Source organism: Hydra viridissima, unplaced genomic scaffold (assembly GCF_058129835.1).
Source record: "Hydra viridissima isolate aposymbiotic clone 2 unplaced genomic scaffold, HvirCarnegie_v1 scaffold_6, whole genome shotgun sequence".
NCBI lineage: Eukaryota > Metazoa > Cnidaria > Hydrozoa > Anthoathecata > Hydridae > Hydra > Hydra viridissima.
This window is the reverse complement of record NW_028324305.1, coordinates 4,553,454-4,572,097: the sequence shown is the minus strand read 5'-3', so window position 1 is coordinate 4,572,097 and position 18,644 is coordinate 4,553,454. Positions and strand designations below refer to the sequence as shown.

At 31.0% G+C, this 18,644-nt stretch overlaps 2 protein-coding genes across 2 annotated transcripts in view; both read right to left on the bottom strand.

Annotated features, from left to right (window-relative positions):
* LOC149886733 (intraflagellar transport protein 54-like) overlaps positions 1-18,644 on the bottom strand; it is a 280,492-nt gene that overhangs the window by 234,662 nt on the left and 27,186 nt on the right. The window lies entirely within an intron of this gene.
* LOC149886736 (uncharacterized) lies at positions 5,137-8,883 on the bottom strand. Its single transcript, XM_090091426.1, has 2 exons — positions 7,418-8,883; positions 5,137-6,098 (listed from the first exon to the last, which is right to left on the bottom strand). Exons 1-2 carry the CDS (start codon positions 8,061-8,063, stop codon positions 5,137-5,139), a joined length of 1,608 nt encoding a protein of 535 aa, XP_089947552.1. The 5' UTR covers positions 8,064-8,883.

Sequence of the window (18,644 nt, the reverse complement as noted above, 5' to 3'; positions counted from 1 at the left end):
AAGAATTTAAAAAGTTTTGCAAACATTGCTGGTCCCAACCCCACGGATTTACTGTCATTGATTTGTCATCAAAAATGGACGAAGGAAAATACAGAAGCGGGTTTGACGATTTTTATTTTCTAAACTTATAAATGACATGTCCGAAAAATGATACACCCACCGTATCAAAGAGCTCCATCAAAACATACTTTGAAATACCCATCGAGCTGTTTTAAACAAACAGTACGAAATGGCTCTTGTGGGACTCGAAACCTATCGCAGCTACCTCAATATCACCTCTAAAAATAACGTTTTCAGATACAATCCATACGCTGGCCCATACAGCTACACCATTTACATTCAAGAAGGAGCCTATGACATCAACCAGATCAACGAATATCTTCAAACTGAAATGCAAAAACAAACAGGAAACTTATACAGAGTAGACGGTGTTACCATTACAGCAAACGAGTCTTCGTTAAAAGCTGTATTGACCTTTGGAAAGCCTACAGCAACAACAAAATACTGGGTCGATTTTAACGTGAATAACAGCATAGGACCGCTCCTTGGATTCAACAAAAACGAATACACCTACGTTGAAAAAAGAGAAGACCCTGTTAACCCTAATAAAGTCACAAGCGTCATCGACATTTACGAGTCTGAAAACATCGTAAGAATTGATGATACTGCAGTGATCCGAGTAACCAACGACTACATCGGCTCGTCTTACTTAGACGGAAAAGCAACAAACGACATTTACTCCTTTTACCCACAGGTTGAACCCGGCTACAAAAGTGTTGAAAAACCTTTTCACTTAATTTACCTTACCATCGTTGTTAGCAAAATTTCAAGAATGGAAACGCATATTGTCGACCAAAATGGAAACTTGATTGATTTTAGAGGAGAAGGCATCAACGTCAGGTATCACATCAGAGAAAGAATTTTCTCAACTCTATCCGATCTTTTCTCCGGAAGCGATTTCAATCGATAATTCCAAAAATCTGAAAATTTTTTTCCTTTTCTATTAAAAATGAGCAATTATCAAAAGATCAGACTAAACATCTCGCAAGGACAAGCTGACAAAATTAAAAAAGCCATTCAAGTCAAAACCGAAGGCAGCATAAAACTCACTCATTCAGATTTAGAAGAAAATCACATCATCGCAGTTACAGACTCTCAATTGAACAAAATTAAAAAAGCCTACAGCAACGGAAAAGGAGTCACGCTCAAACTCAGCAAAAAACAACTCATGCACAACTTTAAAGTAGAAGGAGGATTCATCGGTGCGCTACTCCCTTTGCTCGGCATGCTTGGAAGCACTCTAGCGACAACAGTTGTCCCTGCTCTTGCCACTGGCCTGCTTTCAGGTGTTGGAGCTTCTGCCGGTTCTGATATGGTCGACAAAATCGCTGGACGCGGTATAGTTTACTTGAACAAAAACGGAAAAGGAATGAAATTAACCGCAGCTGGCCCTGGCTTATACTTAAGACCTTGGTCTAAGAGCGTCAACGGAGACGGACTCTTCTTTAAAACTGGCAAAGGCTACGAATCTGTTGGATCCGGTTTACTGCTCGGACCAAATTCGCCCTTCTCAAGCATTCCCTTCTTAGGAGCCATTCTCTAAATTCTTTTTTTAAATTTTTTATTTGACAAGAATAAAAAATCTTTCAAAGAAAATACACTTTTACCATCCCCATTTCTCCTGTTGACGAAATCATCAAAGTCTCTCCCACAAACACATCCAACACGCTCGAAAAAGAAACTATTTTTGAATCTCGATACAGCTGATCAGACTTACGCACCAAATCAAATTTCACTTCATTCTCAGTTTTTTCTCCAAACTTAAAGCTCTCAGAAAAAACACCGCTTGTCTCCATTGAAAATATCAACACCCCTTTCTCTAAAGCCACTCTAAATTCAGAGGTCGGCTTTATCATCTTACACATATCGCTAAACCTCGAAGCCAAAATTCTTCTCTTTGACCGAAAAGAATAGCATTCACTCAAATTCACGTTTTTAACGCTTTCCGTCGCCACATTAATATTATACGCAAGCTGGTCTAAAGGTCTCACGGCGATTTCCAAACTTCCCGCATTCAAAATCGAGAAAGTCAACTCGCTACCACTTTTCACCGTTTTAAACACCTTACTCATATAACTCTCAATACCCACATGCAACGGATCCTCAAAATCAAACACGTACTCGTCAAACCGATCTGCAAAAAGTTCCACTTCAAACATTAAATTTATCGTTGTTTTTGTTTTCACACAAATTCCTTCTTTACTTATCTTCAAACACACCATCCTGATGTTATTGAACAAAAGATCAAACAACGCTTTCATTTCACCTGCATGCTTTGTTCTCGCTAAAAACATTTTATTTTAAAGAAGAAAATAAATTTAAATAATTGCGGTAAGAAATTTTTTATGACAATCATGGCAAGAAATATTTTTTAAACTTCAACAAGAAAAAAAATTTTATAACTTTACAAAAACAATCATCACAAAAACATATTGCAGCAAGAAATTTTTTTAGAACTTCTAAAAAGATTTTTTGAATAAAAGGTAAGTCATCTTGGAAAACCTTGAACCCCCCCAATATAACAGGGTATCAATGCGCTAGAACCCACAATATGCTACTACTCACATTAGTTTATAACTATTTAAGTGTAAACTTGAATATTAAATCTTTATTTAGAAATATATAATTGATTGATTACATACTTATATTATGCTAATATATACTATGTATTACATACTTATACTATTACATTTGTTAAAATATATATTATATACATACATACATACATACATACACACATACATACATACATACATACATACATACATACATACATACATACATACATACATACATACATACATACATACATACATACATACATACATACATACATACATACATACATACATACATACATACATACATACATACATACATACATACATACATACATACATACATACATACATACATACATACATACATACATACATACATACATACATACATACATACATACATACATACATACATACATACATACATACATACATACATACATACATACATACATACATACATACATACATACATACATACATACATACATACATACATACATACATACATACATACATACATACATACATACATACATACATACATACGTACATACATACATACATACATAAACGTAATTATACATATTTTTATTTGAATAGTTTGCTAATTAATTCATATTAAGGTTCCCAAGAAGAACCTCTTTGTTTTCTCTGATCTTTATTGCTAGTAACATTTTAAGTACTTTAGACAGCATTTTATTTTGTTGTGTATTTGTGTATAATAAGGCATAATTGTTTACTATTTATACTTTTCTTTAGTCAAACACTATGAAAAATTTATTTAACCAAAATAACTATCGAAAACCTACAAAACCTAATGTTCAATGATTTTGAAGCGCTAACGTTGTTCCAACAATGGCCGCTAAAAATCACGAAGAAAATATCTAAAATTGAGATCAAATATCTATCTGAAGTTTTTTTTCGAAAAAACGCATTTTTTATCTGAATAGGCAATTCCCCCCAGCAAGCACACAACGTTGAAACAACGTTGAAATAACGTTGATCAACGTCAATCAACGTTATTTAACGTTGTTTCAGCGTTGTGTGCTTGGTGGGCCTGGTTCTTTTATAGCATTGGATTTAATAGCGAAGTTTTTATCTTAAAAACGGAATTTTTTGAATGTTTATGTCAACGGACTTTTTTTTTCTTCGCTTTTTACGGTAAAAACTTCGAGTTTTACGGAAAAATTTTAGTTTTTTATGTTTATAGCATTGGCCCCTGTGCAAAATTTTTTTTATTTGTCTTTAATGAAAAACTTGTCAATACGTCAAGTTGTAATAATTTTGTTTTATCTTCATTTTAAAGGTTGGGAGAAAATGAGTTGTTCTTTTTAGTAAGTAAAAATTACTTTTAAAATATACTTTATTTTTTAATGTTTTTTTTCTAAACGATTTAATTAAATTATTCAGGATAAATAATCATTTAAAAGATTAGTTATTACGTAATTTATTTAAGTAATCATTACTTACTAAAATTAACAACTCATTTTCTTCCAACGTTTAAAATAGGAGATAGAAGAAAATAATTCTAACCTGACGAATAGTCAGCAAAAAAATAATTTTATTGCCTGATATAATCCTACTTTTGATAATAGAAGCCAAACCTGAGGAGGTTGCTTTTCTCCTAGTAAAAGTCCAATTTAAAAAACTTATGACGGATATTGGAACATCTCTGAGCGCAATCTGAACTAAACAGTTTAAAAGAACAGATATGTCAAGCATGAGCTGATACTGATCGTATTAGAAATAATTATTGAAATTTATTGAAAAAGGTTATCCAGTTATGAATTTCATTGATCAGTTGCTAAAAGACATTCAGCAGTTCATCGGTAGTTCCTGATATACTGATAAGTTATTGTTTAAAAGTTTATAACCAAACTACAGATGTGCATTAGTTTGATAAATTGTTATATTTATTATCAATGTTTAAAGTCTCTTGAAAATCAGACTAAAAAAGCATAACATCCTTATTTTAAAATTTGTTTTTACTGTGTTATTATTATTATTATTATTATTACTATTATTATTATTATTATTATTATTATTATTATTATTATTATTATTATTAATATTATTATTATTATTATTATTATTATTATTATTATTATTATTATTATTATTATTATTATTATTATTATTGTTATTATCATTATCATTATCATGATTATTATTACTTCTACTAGTACTATTATCATTATTATTATTATTAGTGTTACTATTAATTTTATTATTATCATTATTATTTTTATTATTGTTATTATTGTTAATATTACTATGGAAAAACCAATATGCTTTTAAACATTAGATTATAATAGAAGTCGTTATACATAGTCAGTGTTTACAAAAAAGGAAGTAATAATAATAGATATAATAACACAAAAACTAACTATAGATAATTATTAAAAATTGTCCTAAGCTTTCTTACATCAATTTCGTATTTTATTTGGTGAACACTATTAGCAATTTTCACTTTTCAATTTTTTTACCGATTCATGCAATACTTTTAATAGTTTTAATTATAAGGATGTGATGGAGGGGGTATGAATTTCATTGTTCCAGGGTTTTCTAAAACGTTGGGATATTGACATAAATTTTTACGTTGGTTATCATGTTGTATTTCAGCTGGAAACGGCTGAAACCCAATTTGTGCTGAATGGAACGAGGGGACCAGGAGGGGCTGATTTGGAGAAAAGTTTTCTTCAGACAAACTAATACTTGAAGATTGATATGAAGATGAGGAAATTTCTTTGTTAATTAAATGCTCTATTCTTCGCGTGCCAAACTTCATTAGCCATCTGTATGGCCATGATAGGGCCAAGAGATGAGTAAGTTGGAAGCAAACTTTGTTCATCCAAAACGGACGATTACTAGCAATCCCCATTACACACTCTTTAAACCCAGTTATATTGAGTGCGGTGGAGGATTCTATATGGGTGTCTCTAATTCGATTTCTAGCAATTAAACTCAATTCGAAGTTTGAAAAATCGTCATATGTTTGTTGATCCGCAAAGGTGAATTTCTTTGTTAATTTAACACGCATAACTTTAGTTTGAGTATTTGGTACTTGACTGCGATCAGAGACATCTCGCCAAGACTTAACACAAAACTGTTTCGTTTCGGTAAATGTAGTGACTTTTGCTTGGTAGGTTTCAACTCTGAATTGTTTGTTACCTTGAGAATCAGTATACGTGATAACGCGAGTCCTAGTCTCAAAATGATAGCATTCAATAGTTACAAAAATTTGAGGTTCTTCGTCGTAGATCGAATCTAAGTAGTGAAAAATTTCATCGCCGTTATAAGTACTATCAAGATATTCCTTCTCACTGCAAAACTGGGCCTCTATTAAAATGAACAAGTAAAAAAGTGGTGCTGTAACATAAACGATCATATCTGCATTTGAAAATGTAAACGGTCCATATTTCTGAAGATTAGAAATAACTACAGCTGTTCTAAAGCAAAGGAGTACCCACATATCTAAAAAAAAGTTTGCATAAAAAGACAAGAAACTTTTAAACGCAAAATCCTATTATTCTTTAGCTGAACTGAACTTAAAAATTATATATTTAATTTCATGTTGAAAAATATTTTAAATATGTTGATGTTATGAAGGAAGAGTTTGATTGCCATTTGGTTTAATTGTGTTTAATTGTATTAAGTTGAGTATAATTGAGAATTGGTGTTTGATTTTTCGGTTTTTAAGGAATAGTAACCAGTATAGTACAAAGTTGTACACCAGCCATTTGAAACAAATCAAGTTTAGATTAATTTGTATATTTAGACATTCAATGTTGTAAAAATTCAAAAAAAAATTTTGATACCTTACATACCTTACGCTATTTTGATTTTATCATTATTTTGGTATTCCTTTAAGACTTTACGCAGAATTTCTATTCGATTTATTCCGCTTTACTTAATTTTATAAAAATTTTTAAATAACATTTTTCTGTATGAAGAAAAACTTGTCCTACCAAAAACTTTGCTCTTTAAAACGCATGAAGAGTTTTATTTTAACAAACATCAGAAACCTCCTATTTGTAAACATCCGAATCCTCAGACTCGGATTTTACATTCGTCCTAAATGGACTTGTGTAAGCTTAAAAATCTAAAATTAAAGAGACGGAATCCATTTGCACCGAATCCCATACCTGAATCATAATTTACAAGCCCTGAATCTAAAAAGAATCTGGTTTTTTTTCTACAATTTTGATTCGGGTTTTATTTACATTTTGGATTCGGGTTTATTCGCCGTTTTTTGTGATGCTAGTTTTTTACCTTTTCGTTTTTTAAATTAAAATACCCTAGCAAGCACACAGCGTTGAAATAACGTTGATCAACGTCGATCAACCTTATTTCAACGTTGTTTCTACATTATGTGCTTGCTGTGACAGCTTGATAAATGCCAACATTTCTATGATAAAAATCAAGAAGATAAACAAGAAGACCAAAATTAAACAGTAAGCTAAAGATATTTTTATTACAAATTATTAAATGACAATTAGTAAAGGATATTGATTAAGATTTATTAAGGAAAAAATAGCATTAAATCAAATTACAGTAAAATAACGGAACGAATTAAATGTTTACTTTAAATTTAGGTTCGGGTTTTCAAACCGAATTTCCAAAACCAAACCCGAACACAAAACCAAACCTGAACTCTTACCTAAACCCGAATACAAATCCGCATTACAGATGCGAATATATTTATAATATATTTGTAAATATTTTTAACATATTTGTATGTGCTCATAATATATAATGTTATATCTTTATTGCATATTATTAATCAAACTTACTAATATACCAGCATAATGATAGTATCCTCGGAAAAAGTAACTTATTCAACTCTTTGGACCTATGCTTTACCCCACAATAAATCGCTGCACCAGTAATTTGAAAAAAGACAACTAAACTAATTACTAGAAATGGTATCCAAGAATACTCAAGATCGTTTGTTGAAGGAAAATCTGGAAACATAGTATATGGAGGAAAATCAGTTAATGTTCTAGACACCGCTGTTAATGTTGCTGTTGTTGTTGTTAGGATTTTGCAGCTGTTGTAACTTGTCCAAGCATACTCTCCTGAAACCGTTTTTGCACACATAACATCATAAAAGATATTGTTAGATAAACAGATATTGGCCATTAATGAGCCTGCTTCTGTATTTGCTACTTCTACAACACTTTTACACGTCATACTTTTTTTACTGCAATCGTCACCAGTGTAATTAAAGAAGCATGTGCAAGTGCTTCTGTTAAGTTGATTTAAACTGCATACACCGTTCTTAGTACATCGATCATTGCTGCATGATTTGTTTAAACCCCGACATTGAAATGTTACACCAGTTAGCTTCACCCACTTTTTACCCTCAAACATTTCCCAGACGTTACTTATAAACTCTGGTTTTAATGCGTGGTCGTACACGGCCAAGTTAACCCACATTGACGTGATATTCGGCCCTATCCTCCAAAACGCATTAAGATAGTAAAGATACCAAGTTGTAACACTGAATTTTGAATGCTTATAAACTTGCCGGTTTTGCGAATATAAGTTATCTACCGGTGTAAAATAATCTTTCAGCGGATCGTTTATAAAAGGAATTTCATAATTGAAAATCAAATCACGAAACAATCAATCAGTGGAGTTAGAGCACGTAATTGTTAAGTTTTGTTTTAAATATACGTTTCTTTTAATACGATACTGAAACCAATTAGTCACTACTCCTCCAAAAACATTATTCTTTTGATCCGCCATTTTAACCCAGCTTTTTGGATCGTTTATTTTTGCAAGGTCTGCTTCCGCTCCTAATCCCAAAGAGACATTTTCTCCTTTAATTGATTTAGTAAAATAAAAAGCATTCAGGATTTTATTGTATTGGAAACTGATGCTACCTCTTTCATTGACATAGAGAGGAAAGTTATCCACCACTTTGTTTGTTTTTATATATATGCCGTTGATAACTTCTTTGTAAAGAAATTCATAAGAGTTTTGTGGTTGTTTAAAAAGTATTCTACTACACAAAGTAGCAAAAACGTCATCACACAATAAACAATCAGCTAAAAATAATATCGCAATCAAACTTAGCTTGGTGTTGATCATTTTACAATTTTTTTGTCCGTTGATATATTGTTTGATATATTGATATATACTTTATTCAAGAACCACAAATCACTTTCTTGCACAAACTTAATCCTTTCGTACAGTTTTGTACTTTGAACTGGACGCACAAATACTGTCCATATCTGTATATATTTGGACATATATTTAGGTGTGATATCGGTTTAATCAATGGGAAATATTTCCAATGAATCAAGTAACATAAAAAGATTCAATTCGGATTAGCTTCAATTATATTAAACGAAGTTTCATTTTGAAAGATTAATTAGCTCACAAAATCATTTAAATATACAGCACGACTTTTAGCTTTTTGAGTAATGAAACCAGCTTTAAGCGCTGACACCGTTATTTAAAGTTTTTAACAGAATGTTAAAACTGAAATGTTCTGTTTGTAAAAGGAATTTTATTGTTCAAGATAGGTAACTAAGAGGCATGGGGCATACTCAAATTTCTAGTATGTTTATGCTGGTTTCGAATGTGGATGACCAGCAAAAAATTAGGGTAATTGGAGCTAAACCAACCCCACCCCGACTCTTAACTGCCCCCTTCCTAGAACTACGTCTCCTTTAATCGTAAAGTTTTTCTTTTTGTTCTATCATAAACTAGATCAAAGTTCATCGACAGCTTTCAAATATTATCAAAAAATCTCTTTTCATTGATGATTTATAACCAAGCAAAGCTTAAAATTACCCCCTGAAACACCTTAAATGGTCTTAACTTTTAAACTAAAAATTTTTTTTTGATGTAGTTTTATATAAAACAAGTAAAAAATTTAAAAGGCTGTTTAGGAACCATACTCTAAAGAAGGGCAATTAGTGGTCGAGAAGGGTTTGCTAAAATTATTTTTTACAGTATCAAAAAAAATTTCTTGTCTTTATGGTTAGATTATGATTGATATTTTACAATTCAAAATCATACTAAACAGTTGCTCATAGGAGGTTTAATATTGTACTTTTTACAAACTACATTCCTCCAAACAAAAAGCTACTTTAAAAGTGCCTGTAGTTGTAAGTAACAACCGCGTTTTTTAGCGCCTCTGTATAGTTTCGGCTGTGCTCTAAAACTTTTCTCATTTGCAAAAACTGATTGAAATCCTGATGAATGGATTCGAGAGCTTGTCCGGTCCAGTATCCTAAGCTTATAGAATATGAGAAGTACAAAAGAAATGCAAGTTTATTTAATAAATATTCGTCATAACTTAATCAAATTTTACGATTCAACTGTTGAAATAGAGCATTTAATTACTAAGATTATAAATTATTTTTTATCAAATTTAAAAGTTATTTGTTAAACCAAAGACTCCACCTTTCATGTCGATGAATTCGATAATATGTTGCTCAACTATGTGTATCTTCAAAGGAATTGTAGCCCTTAGATTTCTATAGCTCGTAGTACCTTAATGTATTTGGAAGCGGAAACTCCAAGACGAGATTCATGAAAAAACAGTTTTATATTTTTAAGCAATTTATTGCAAGTATCGCCTTCCCAACAATGCTGCCCTCGGTGAAACAAACTGCAGATGTTTATCTTAGACAGATATTGGTTAACAAACTTTAACCCATACTCCTTACTTTCAAATAAATTTTTTTCAATCTCTTTTAAAATTTTGTCTACAACACCTAGCAGTATATGTAGACCAGGAACATTTACAAGTTCTAGTATTTTTTTTGTTTTTCTTGCCTGTTAATAAAAGGAGATTAACAACATTTGTGAACTTTTTTGCTTTTTTTAAATTTGCATTGATCGTACAATCTACACAAAGGTTCCAGAGTATAATGATCAGCTTTTTGAAAGTCAGGAGAAGACGTCATGCAATACGGACAAGAGTGCTTTGATGTTGCAGTTTGTTTTCCAACCATTTGAAGCAAAACCTTTAGATGTTAAGATTCTGTGCAATCTAAGGATGAAATGTTCAATTTATCCAAAGTTAATCGCAAATTATGGTATATTTTGTTAAATGAAGGCAAAATGGCCAATATAAAAGCACGCATATCTGTTACACTTGCTCAGTTTCTCTGGAATTTTATTATTTTTTAACTCTGGTTGTAGGGTTATTGACAGTCCCTGCTCTCTGTCTACACCTAATTGATATCAACATCATTTTTTCCTTGATTTTGTGATAAAGTACCATTGCTACAAGCTCTTTAATGTGATTGCATTATACTATAGAAGCATCTTTTCTACCAACTATACATCTATAAAAAATCAAAATGAACGACACAAATCCAGCGATCAAAAAATATTTTTTTTGGTAATAGTTTACTTACCTCTTCGCTTTCATTTAATTCTAATATCAATGGGAGTTTATCAAAATTGAATAATTTTCCAATTATTTCGTTGTTTAGTTTAACTTCGAAACCAGATTCCACGCTTTTCCGTCCTGCCTCACTTCTCAGAAATTGTGCAACTTCAATCGTGTTGCAATTTCTTAGAAATCATAACGAAGTTATTACACAAATTGGCTTTAAACTCATAACAAATATATTTTCAAAAGTATTTTCAAGCATCAAAAACTTACCTGGAATGTAGTTTTAATTGAAGTTTGTTCAATTTATCTAAAGAAAAGAAAGATTTCTTAGTCTCAGTCTTTACGAAAGAGACAGTGAGTTGCTTTGGACCAAAAGTTTTCAAAGCTGAGTTGTTCCCTGAGTCATTTGTGCTGAAATCTTTGATAGAACTGGACAGAACTTTTCTTTGCTATGTTGGGGATGTTGATTTCACAATGGCAGTCAAATTCTTTTGTCTTTCTAATTTCGTTCAGGGATGTGGAATTCCTTGTCCCACCTGGGCATATCAATCTTGACAAATTAGTCTTTCTGCAGGTTTATTTGAAACATCTTCAGGAGATTAATAACAGGTTTTCCCGACACACATTCAACCATAGGGGCAAATATTTTTTCTATTTTTGATTTGCGCCCATTTTCACAGTAAAACATTCACATTTTCTCTCTCTAATAACTCTGGTATTCAGGTCTAAATTTTATAGCATATGTATAGCAACTATAATAACTAAAATAACTTAATTTTAACTAAGGTAAAATAAACATCAATATATTTATAATTACCTTCATGACACGGCCGCATAGTGAAGTAAGGATCAGAGCCTGCAAGCTTTTTTCTTCTTTTCGAGCATGATAGGAAGGTCAGGATTATCCGCTGAATAATCTTTCCAGAACGTAGTCTTGATAAGGTTTGAGTAGTCATTAATCTTTTTTTTTAGATTTAAATAAGTTGTTTTAGCATTATTTAATGGTCTCAAATACTTGCCTTTCCTGAAGCAGCAAATGCAAAACTTTTTATCAAAATCACTATGTTCTTTTGCATGTTTAGGCATTTTAAATGAATGCTTCAAATAAAAACTTCTAACAAGGATTGATAACATTGGCATGATATATCGGTCAAATCAAATGTCAATATAATGGGTACAAACACCCTTTTAGTTCGTATTTCAACGCGTGTAAGGAGTTATTATGCAACTGTTAACAACTAGCAACTGCTAGCTTTACTAATTGTTAATAATTGAAGGTTGCTTTGCTTTGTTTTTCTTTCAATAAAAATGTATATAGAAAGTAATGAAAACTACACATCTGTCGGAAAATTTCAATGTTAAACATACATTTTTAAAAACTTTAAAGTAAGTTAATAAATATATCACAAACATTTCTGAAAATCTAAATAGAGGGGCATAGGCATGATTTTGTGGTGTTCGAAACGATCCCCCGAATCCCCCCTGGGATATGGTTCCAAAACACCCATTTCAATTTTTTTCTTGCTTTATATTAAACTAGATCAAAATTCATCGACAGATTTCAAATTACATCAAAAAAACTTTTTTGTTGTTTTTTTTTAAAAAACCTTTTTTACATTTATCATAGGCATTTAAGAGATGGACGTGCAACTCATTGTTTTACATCATAGAGGCCGCAGAAATCAGCAAGCCATGCGATTTTGCGACAAACTCTAAATTTTCACCCGTAAACAAAAAAATTTATTAAAATGGCTGCCCACAGATTTAAAACAAAACTCTGACTACGTGGTATTAATTTAAACTTTTATAGCATTTGTTTAACAAAGCTGTTCAGGATAAAGTAATTTCATGCGTTGATAAATTTCTACACAAATTACACCAAGGTAAAGGAAATTAGTTGTCGGTACGAACAGATTTTCATCATTTTTTCAAGATGAACATATGTAAATTTGAGAACTTTTTTCGTGTATACAAAGCCCGTCAATTATAAAATAGACCTGTAAGGATAATTTTTAAATGACTAAAAAAAGTATAGCAAAATATATAAAAGCTTAATAAAGTAAATTTTTATCAAGATCTGGTTTCATTCAACTTCTTGGTCCTTCATTCATTAGCCTTAGTTTTGTGTATTTTTTTAGTATTTTTTTCGATGTCGCCATTTTTTGTCTCGACTACTCTGTAAGCTCCATAATATATGTTTTTTATTAACTATTTTTTTAGAGGTATATTTTCTAATGGGCTTTTTTATAATACATTTGATAATGCAAAAACTTTTAAAAAGTTATTCAAATTTATAATTATTTTGCAAAATGCGGCTAGATCCCAGCAAGCACACAACGTTGAAACAACGCTGAAATAACGTTGATCCACGTTGATCCACGTTATTTCAACGTTGTTTCAACGTTGTGTGCTTGCTAGGATGTTTCATGTTTTCGTCTTTTCTATTTCATATATTATTTCGTTTATCATTAAAAAAGACATAACAATCCATTTGTTTTTGTCAAATAAAAATTAGTTTATATATGCCTGGTAAATCATGTTATGTTAATATTAAATACTTTGTTATTCTTGCGGTTTTCCATAAAATGCCTTTGCTAAATTTTTTAAAACTGTGACAAACTTTTTTTTTCTTTATTGCATTTACATTCATTTTATGTATAAGTTATTCATCCTTAACTGTATATATTTCTGTTGTTAAACATAAAAATAGAAAATTCTATAATATTCATAAACTGGAAGTCTGCAGCAAAATAGTATATCGAGTAGACATGAAACCAATGTGCTTTAGGTAGCTACAAAACTAGTTAATATTTTGTATTATTTAACATATCTCTAGTTATACATGTACTAAAGTAGTTAAGTAAACGATCTCAATTTCTATATTATCATCAGCGTTTCTTCTTAAAGTATTAAGAATGTCTAGCTATATAAAATTAAGTTTAAAACTTGGTTCTATTGCCGTCACCTTTCATTACTTTAAAGGAAGTTGATGTGACTGGTTAGACGAGACCAAAAACATTCATCGAATCCGACAGACTTTGCTATAATTTAGTTTTTATTGTTTAAAACAAAAGATTTGTAACAATACGCAACGTGCATGGTTCGCAAAAAAAAACAATGTCGTTGCACGTCCATCTCTTACATGTCTATGCATTTATATAAGTCAAAACAGATCTTAATCGATTTATTAAAATACCGCACAATAATGGTAGGATTAGCCTTATCACGTCTTCGGTGTTCAATAAAAATTTAATAATCCAATTATAAAACTAGCTATATATCCCCCTGGAGCATCTGTAGCCTCAACCATGGCCATTGTATGTAAACAGTTGTCTTAAACAAGGTGCTTAGGAACATGCTCTAAGACCTTGCAACACATCCCCAGAAATATTTTTTTTGATTTTTTTTAAAAAATATTTCCTCATTCACAAAATGTAAACGAGAACTTTTTTTTGTGGGGCCTGGGGAGAAATCACATATTTTAGAGTAGTGCATAGGAATTTTGTTGTTCAAGATACGTAACTAAGAGGCATGGGGCATACTCAAATTTCTAGTATGTTGATACTGGTGTCGAATGAGGATGACTAGCAAAAAATCAGGGTAACTGAAGCTAAACCAACCCGGCCCCGACTCCTAACTGCCCCTTTCTAGGACTACGTTTCCTTTAATTGTAAATTTTTTTTTTTTTTCTTCTATCATAAATTAGATCAAAGTTCATCGACAGATTTCAAATATCATCAAAGGCCCCACAAAAAAAAGTTCTCGTTTACATTTTGTGAATGAGGAAATATTTTTTAAAAAAAATCAAAAAAAATATTTCTGGGGATGTGTTGCAAGGTCTTAGAGCATGTTCCTAAGCACCTTGTTTAAGACAACTGTTTACATACAATGGCCATGGTTGAGGCTACAGATGCTCCAGGGGGATATATAGCTAGTTTTATAATTGGATTATTAAATTTTTATTGAACACCGAAGACGTGATAAGGCTAATCCTACCATTATTGTGCGGTATTTTAATAAATCGATTAAGATCTGTTTTGACTTATATAAATGCATAGACATGTAAGAGATGGACGTGCAACGACATTGTTTTTTTTTGCGAACCATGCACGTTGCGTATTGTTACAAATCTTTTGTTTTAAACAATAAAAACTAAATTATAGCAAAGTCTGTCGGATTCGATGAATGTTTTTGGTCTCGTCTAACCAGTCACATCAACTTCCTTTAAAGTAATGAAAGGTGACGGCAATAGAACCAAGTTTTAAACTTAATTTTATATAGCTAGACATTCTTAATACTTTAAGAAGAAACGCTGATGATAATATAGAAATTGAGATCGTTTACTTAACTACTTTAGTACATGTATAACTAGAGATATGTTAAATAATACAAAATATTAACTAGTTTTGTAGCTACCTAAAGCACATTGGTTTCATGTCTACTCGATATACTATTTTGCTGCAGACTTCCAGTTTATGAATATTATAGAATTTTCTATTTTTATGTTTAACAACAGAAATATATACAGTTAAGGATGAATAACTTATACATAAAATGAATGTAAATGCAATAAAGAAAAAAAAAGTTTGTCACAGTTTTAAAAAATTTAGCAAAGGCATTTTATGGAAAACCGCAAGAATAACAAAGTATTTAATATTAACATAACATGATTTACCAGGCATATATAAACTAATTTTTATTTGACAAAAACAAATGGATTGTTATGTCTTTTTTAATGATAAACGAAATAATATATGAAATAGAAAAGACGAAAACATGAAACATCCTAGCAAGCACACAACGTTGAAACAACGTTGAAATAACGTGGATCAACGTGGATCAACGTTATTTCAGCGTTGTTTCAACGTTGTGTGCTTGCTGGGATCTAGCCGCATTTTGCAAAATAATTATAAATTTGAATAACTTTTTAAAAGTTTTTGCATTATCAAATGTATTATAAAAAAGCCCATTAGAAAATATACCTCTAAAAAAATAGTTAATAAAAAACATATATTATGGAGCTTACAGAGTAGTCGAGACAAAAAATGGCGACATCGAAAAAAATACTAAAAAAATACACAAAACTAAGGCTAATGAATGAAGGACCAAGAAGTTGAATGAAACCAGATCTTGATAAAAATTTACTTTATTAAGCTTTTATATATTTTGCTATACTTTTTTTAGTCATTTAAAAATTATCCTTACAGGTCTATTTTATAATTGACGGGCTTTGTATACACGAAAAAAGTTCTCAAATTTACATATGTTCATCTTGAAAAAATGATGAAAATCTGTTCGTACCGACAACTAATTTCCTTTACCTTGGTGTAATTTGTGTAGAAATTTATCAACGCATGAAATTACTTTATCCTGAACAGCTTTGTTAAACAAATGCTATAAAAGTTTAAATTAATACCACGTAGTCAGAGTTTTGTTTTAAATCTGTGGGCAGCCATTTTAATAAATTTTTTTGTTTACGGGTGAAAATTTAGAGTTTGTCGCAAAATCGCATGGCTTGCTGATTTCTGCGGCCTCTATGATGTAAAACAATGAGTTGCACGTCCATCTCTTAAATGCCTATGATAAATGTAAAAAAGGTTTTTTAAAAAAAAATAAAGAAGCAATTTAATCAGCATGTGTCGTCCAAAACTCTAGAATCTCTTAGTAGTCATATAAAGGAAATCAACTCTGATGTATAGTGTGTACTTTATACTGAATCTTCTAAAAATACATATAAGAACGAGCGCGCGAGTGTCTCTCTCTCTTTCTCTTTCTCTCTCTCTCTCTCCCCCCTCTCTCTCTCAACCTCGAAAAAGTATCTTGCATAAAATATAAAGGGATTCATTCAGAGTAAACTGAGTTAAAAAGATGCTTATTTTAGTTTCAGAGTCACTTAAAAAAGTCGGATTTCTGCAGCAATAAATATGTTAATCATTTTAAAATTCACCTGGATGCGGCGGTAAACCAATCTCTGTTCGGATTGACTTATTGGAATCATTGCAACGTTTTGACTTATTGGAATCATTGCATTATTAGGTTAACTCAAATTTTAATAATTACAGCTTCATTCTATTACTCCTAACACTTTTTTGGATAAGACTTTTTTGCGCATATTTTTTGCGTGCTTTTGTGCGTTTGTAAACCTGTTTTCAAGATGGGTATTGCTTGTCAGTTATATGGTTGAAATTTTATGGATTTTAGTTTAATAATTACGAGTGTGTGAAATTTTTATGAAAACAGATGTTGCATTTTGAATTTTCGGTTTTTTATGGATGGTTTAATGGCTGAAAGTAATGCTAGATTTATTGCCGCCAAAGCAATATATCAAGCTAAAGCAAGCCCTTGTGCTTTAAATCAATAGATTTGTCTCTCACTACATTGGAGTGCATGAAATTGATTGTCGGCTAGTTTTGTGTGATATAACAAAGAACGATTAGTTAATATTATTCCAAGTTCATCAAATAAAAGTTTGATGAACTTGGAGCCCAACAGGACTCACACCTTTGGATGGAAATATACAACTCTAATGATGATATAATAAATGCACAACGAAAACTGTAATATAATATATAAGAGAAGACAATTCTTCACACGAACCCTTTTGGTTTTTATTCAAGCTGTTATATCTTAATGTCACATCTAAAATTCGATCATAAGGATGTGATTGGAATATATATAATTTTACTTTTTACGTTTTGTAGAAAGAAAAAAAGAAAATATGCCTCCAAACGCATAGTTTGTTGTGGAAGCTTAAAACTCATCACGAGATAAATACAATCTGCATTACTGCGTCTACCACTAGCATAATATGGTTCACCCTTGTTTTGCTTTTCTAATAACAATTCATTGATATTGATTAAACTTTTCTTTTCTGATGATAAGTCACGTATATCTACAACGTCTTCCTCAGATTTAAAAAAAAACTTTATTCAATGTTAAATTATTCTTTATTGACTTTTGCTGTTGCCAAAATAAGTGCAGAAGCAGGATTGCTGATTCGTATTCTTGCATAATTATTATCAAAGAGTCGAGGTATAGTATCTTTCGGCGATTTTACCTTAAACGCTTTCTTTACAATTAAATATTCAACCTAAAAAAGACATTTCCCAAAAATTTTTAATTTATTATAATAAAGCTAACCTTGTTTAACTTGCAGATTAAGTAGCAACGTTGTTTTCTCACATCCAAATTTACCAACTAACAGCCCTCTAATACTAGTAGGCAACATAGGACTATTTTTTCTCTGTTTAAGCATCATTCGACGAATACTGTTTAATGTTCATTTTTATATTTATGAAAATTATTAATGAGAAAATCATTAAAAAGTTAATGTAAAAACGACAAAAAGTAAATGTTGATAAAGTTTTACCATAGAACAAACCTCTACCTAATATCGAGTAGTAAAAAGCAGCGCAAGATTTTAGGGGAGTTTATTTCCGCGAAACGTTACCTAAAACGCCTGGAATAAATGAGTGCAAGATTTTTCGTTTCTACTTTAGTCAAAGAAGTGGAACTCACTTCTATGATTAAAATGTAAATGAAATCGAACGTAACAGGCCGACTAGTAATCAAGATGCTGCAACAAAAAACTGCGTTGATTTTATTAAAACATTAATGGCTAAAGCAACTGTAAACTACACAAACAAATAAATAACAAA

Bases quoted from the DNA above. Each gene is read 5' to 3' on its own strand.
- LOC149886736 (XM_090091426.1), bottom strand. From the start codon at position 8,063: ATGTGGGTTAACTTGGCCGTGTACGACCACGCATTAAAACCAGAGTTT. The intron at 6,099-7,417 runs GTAAGTTTGATT...ACTTTTTTTTAG, and splicing joins ATCATTATGCTGGTATATTA to ATATGTGGGTACTCCTTTGC.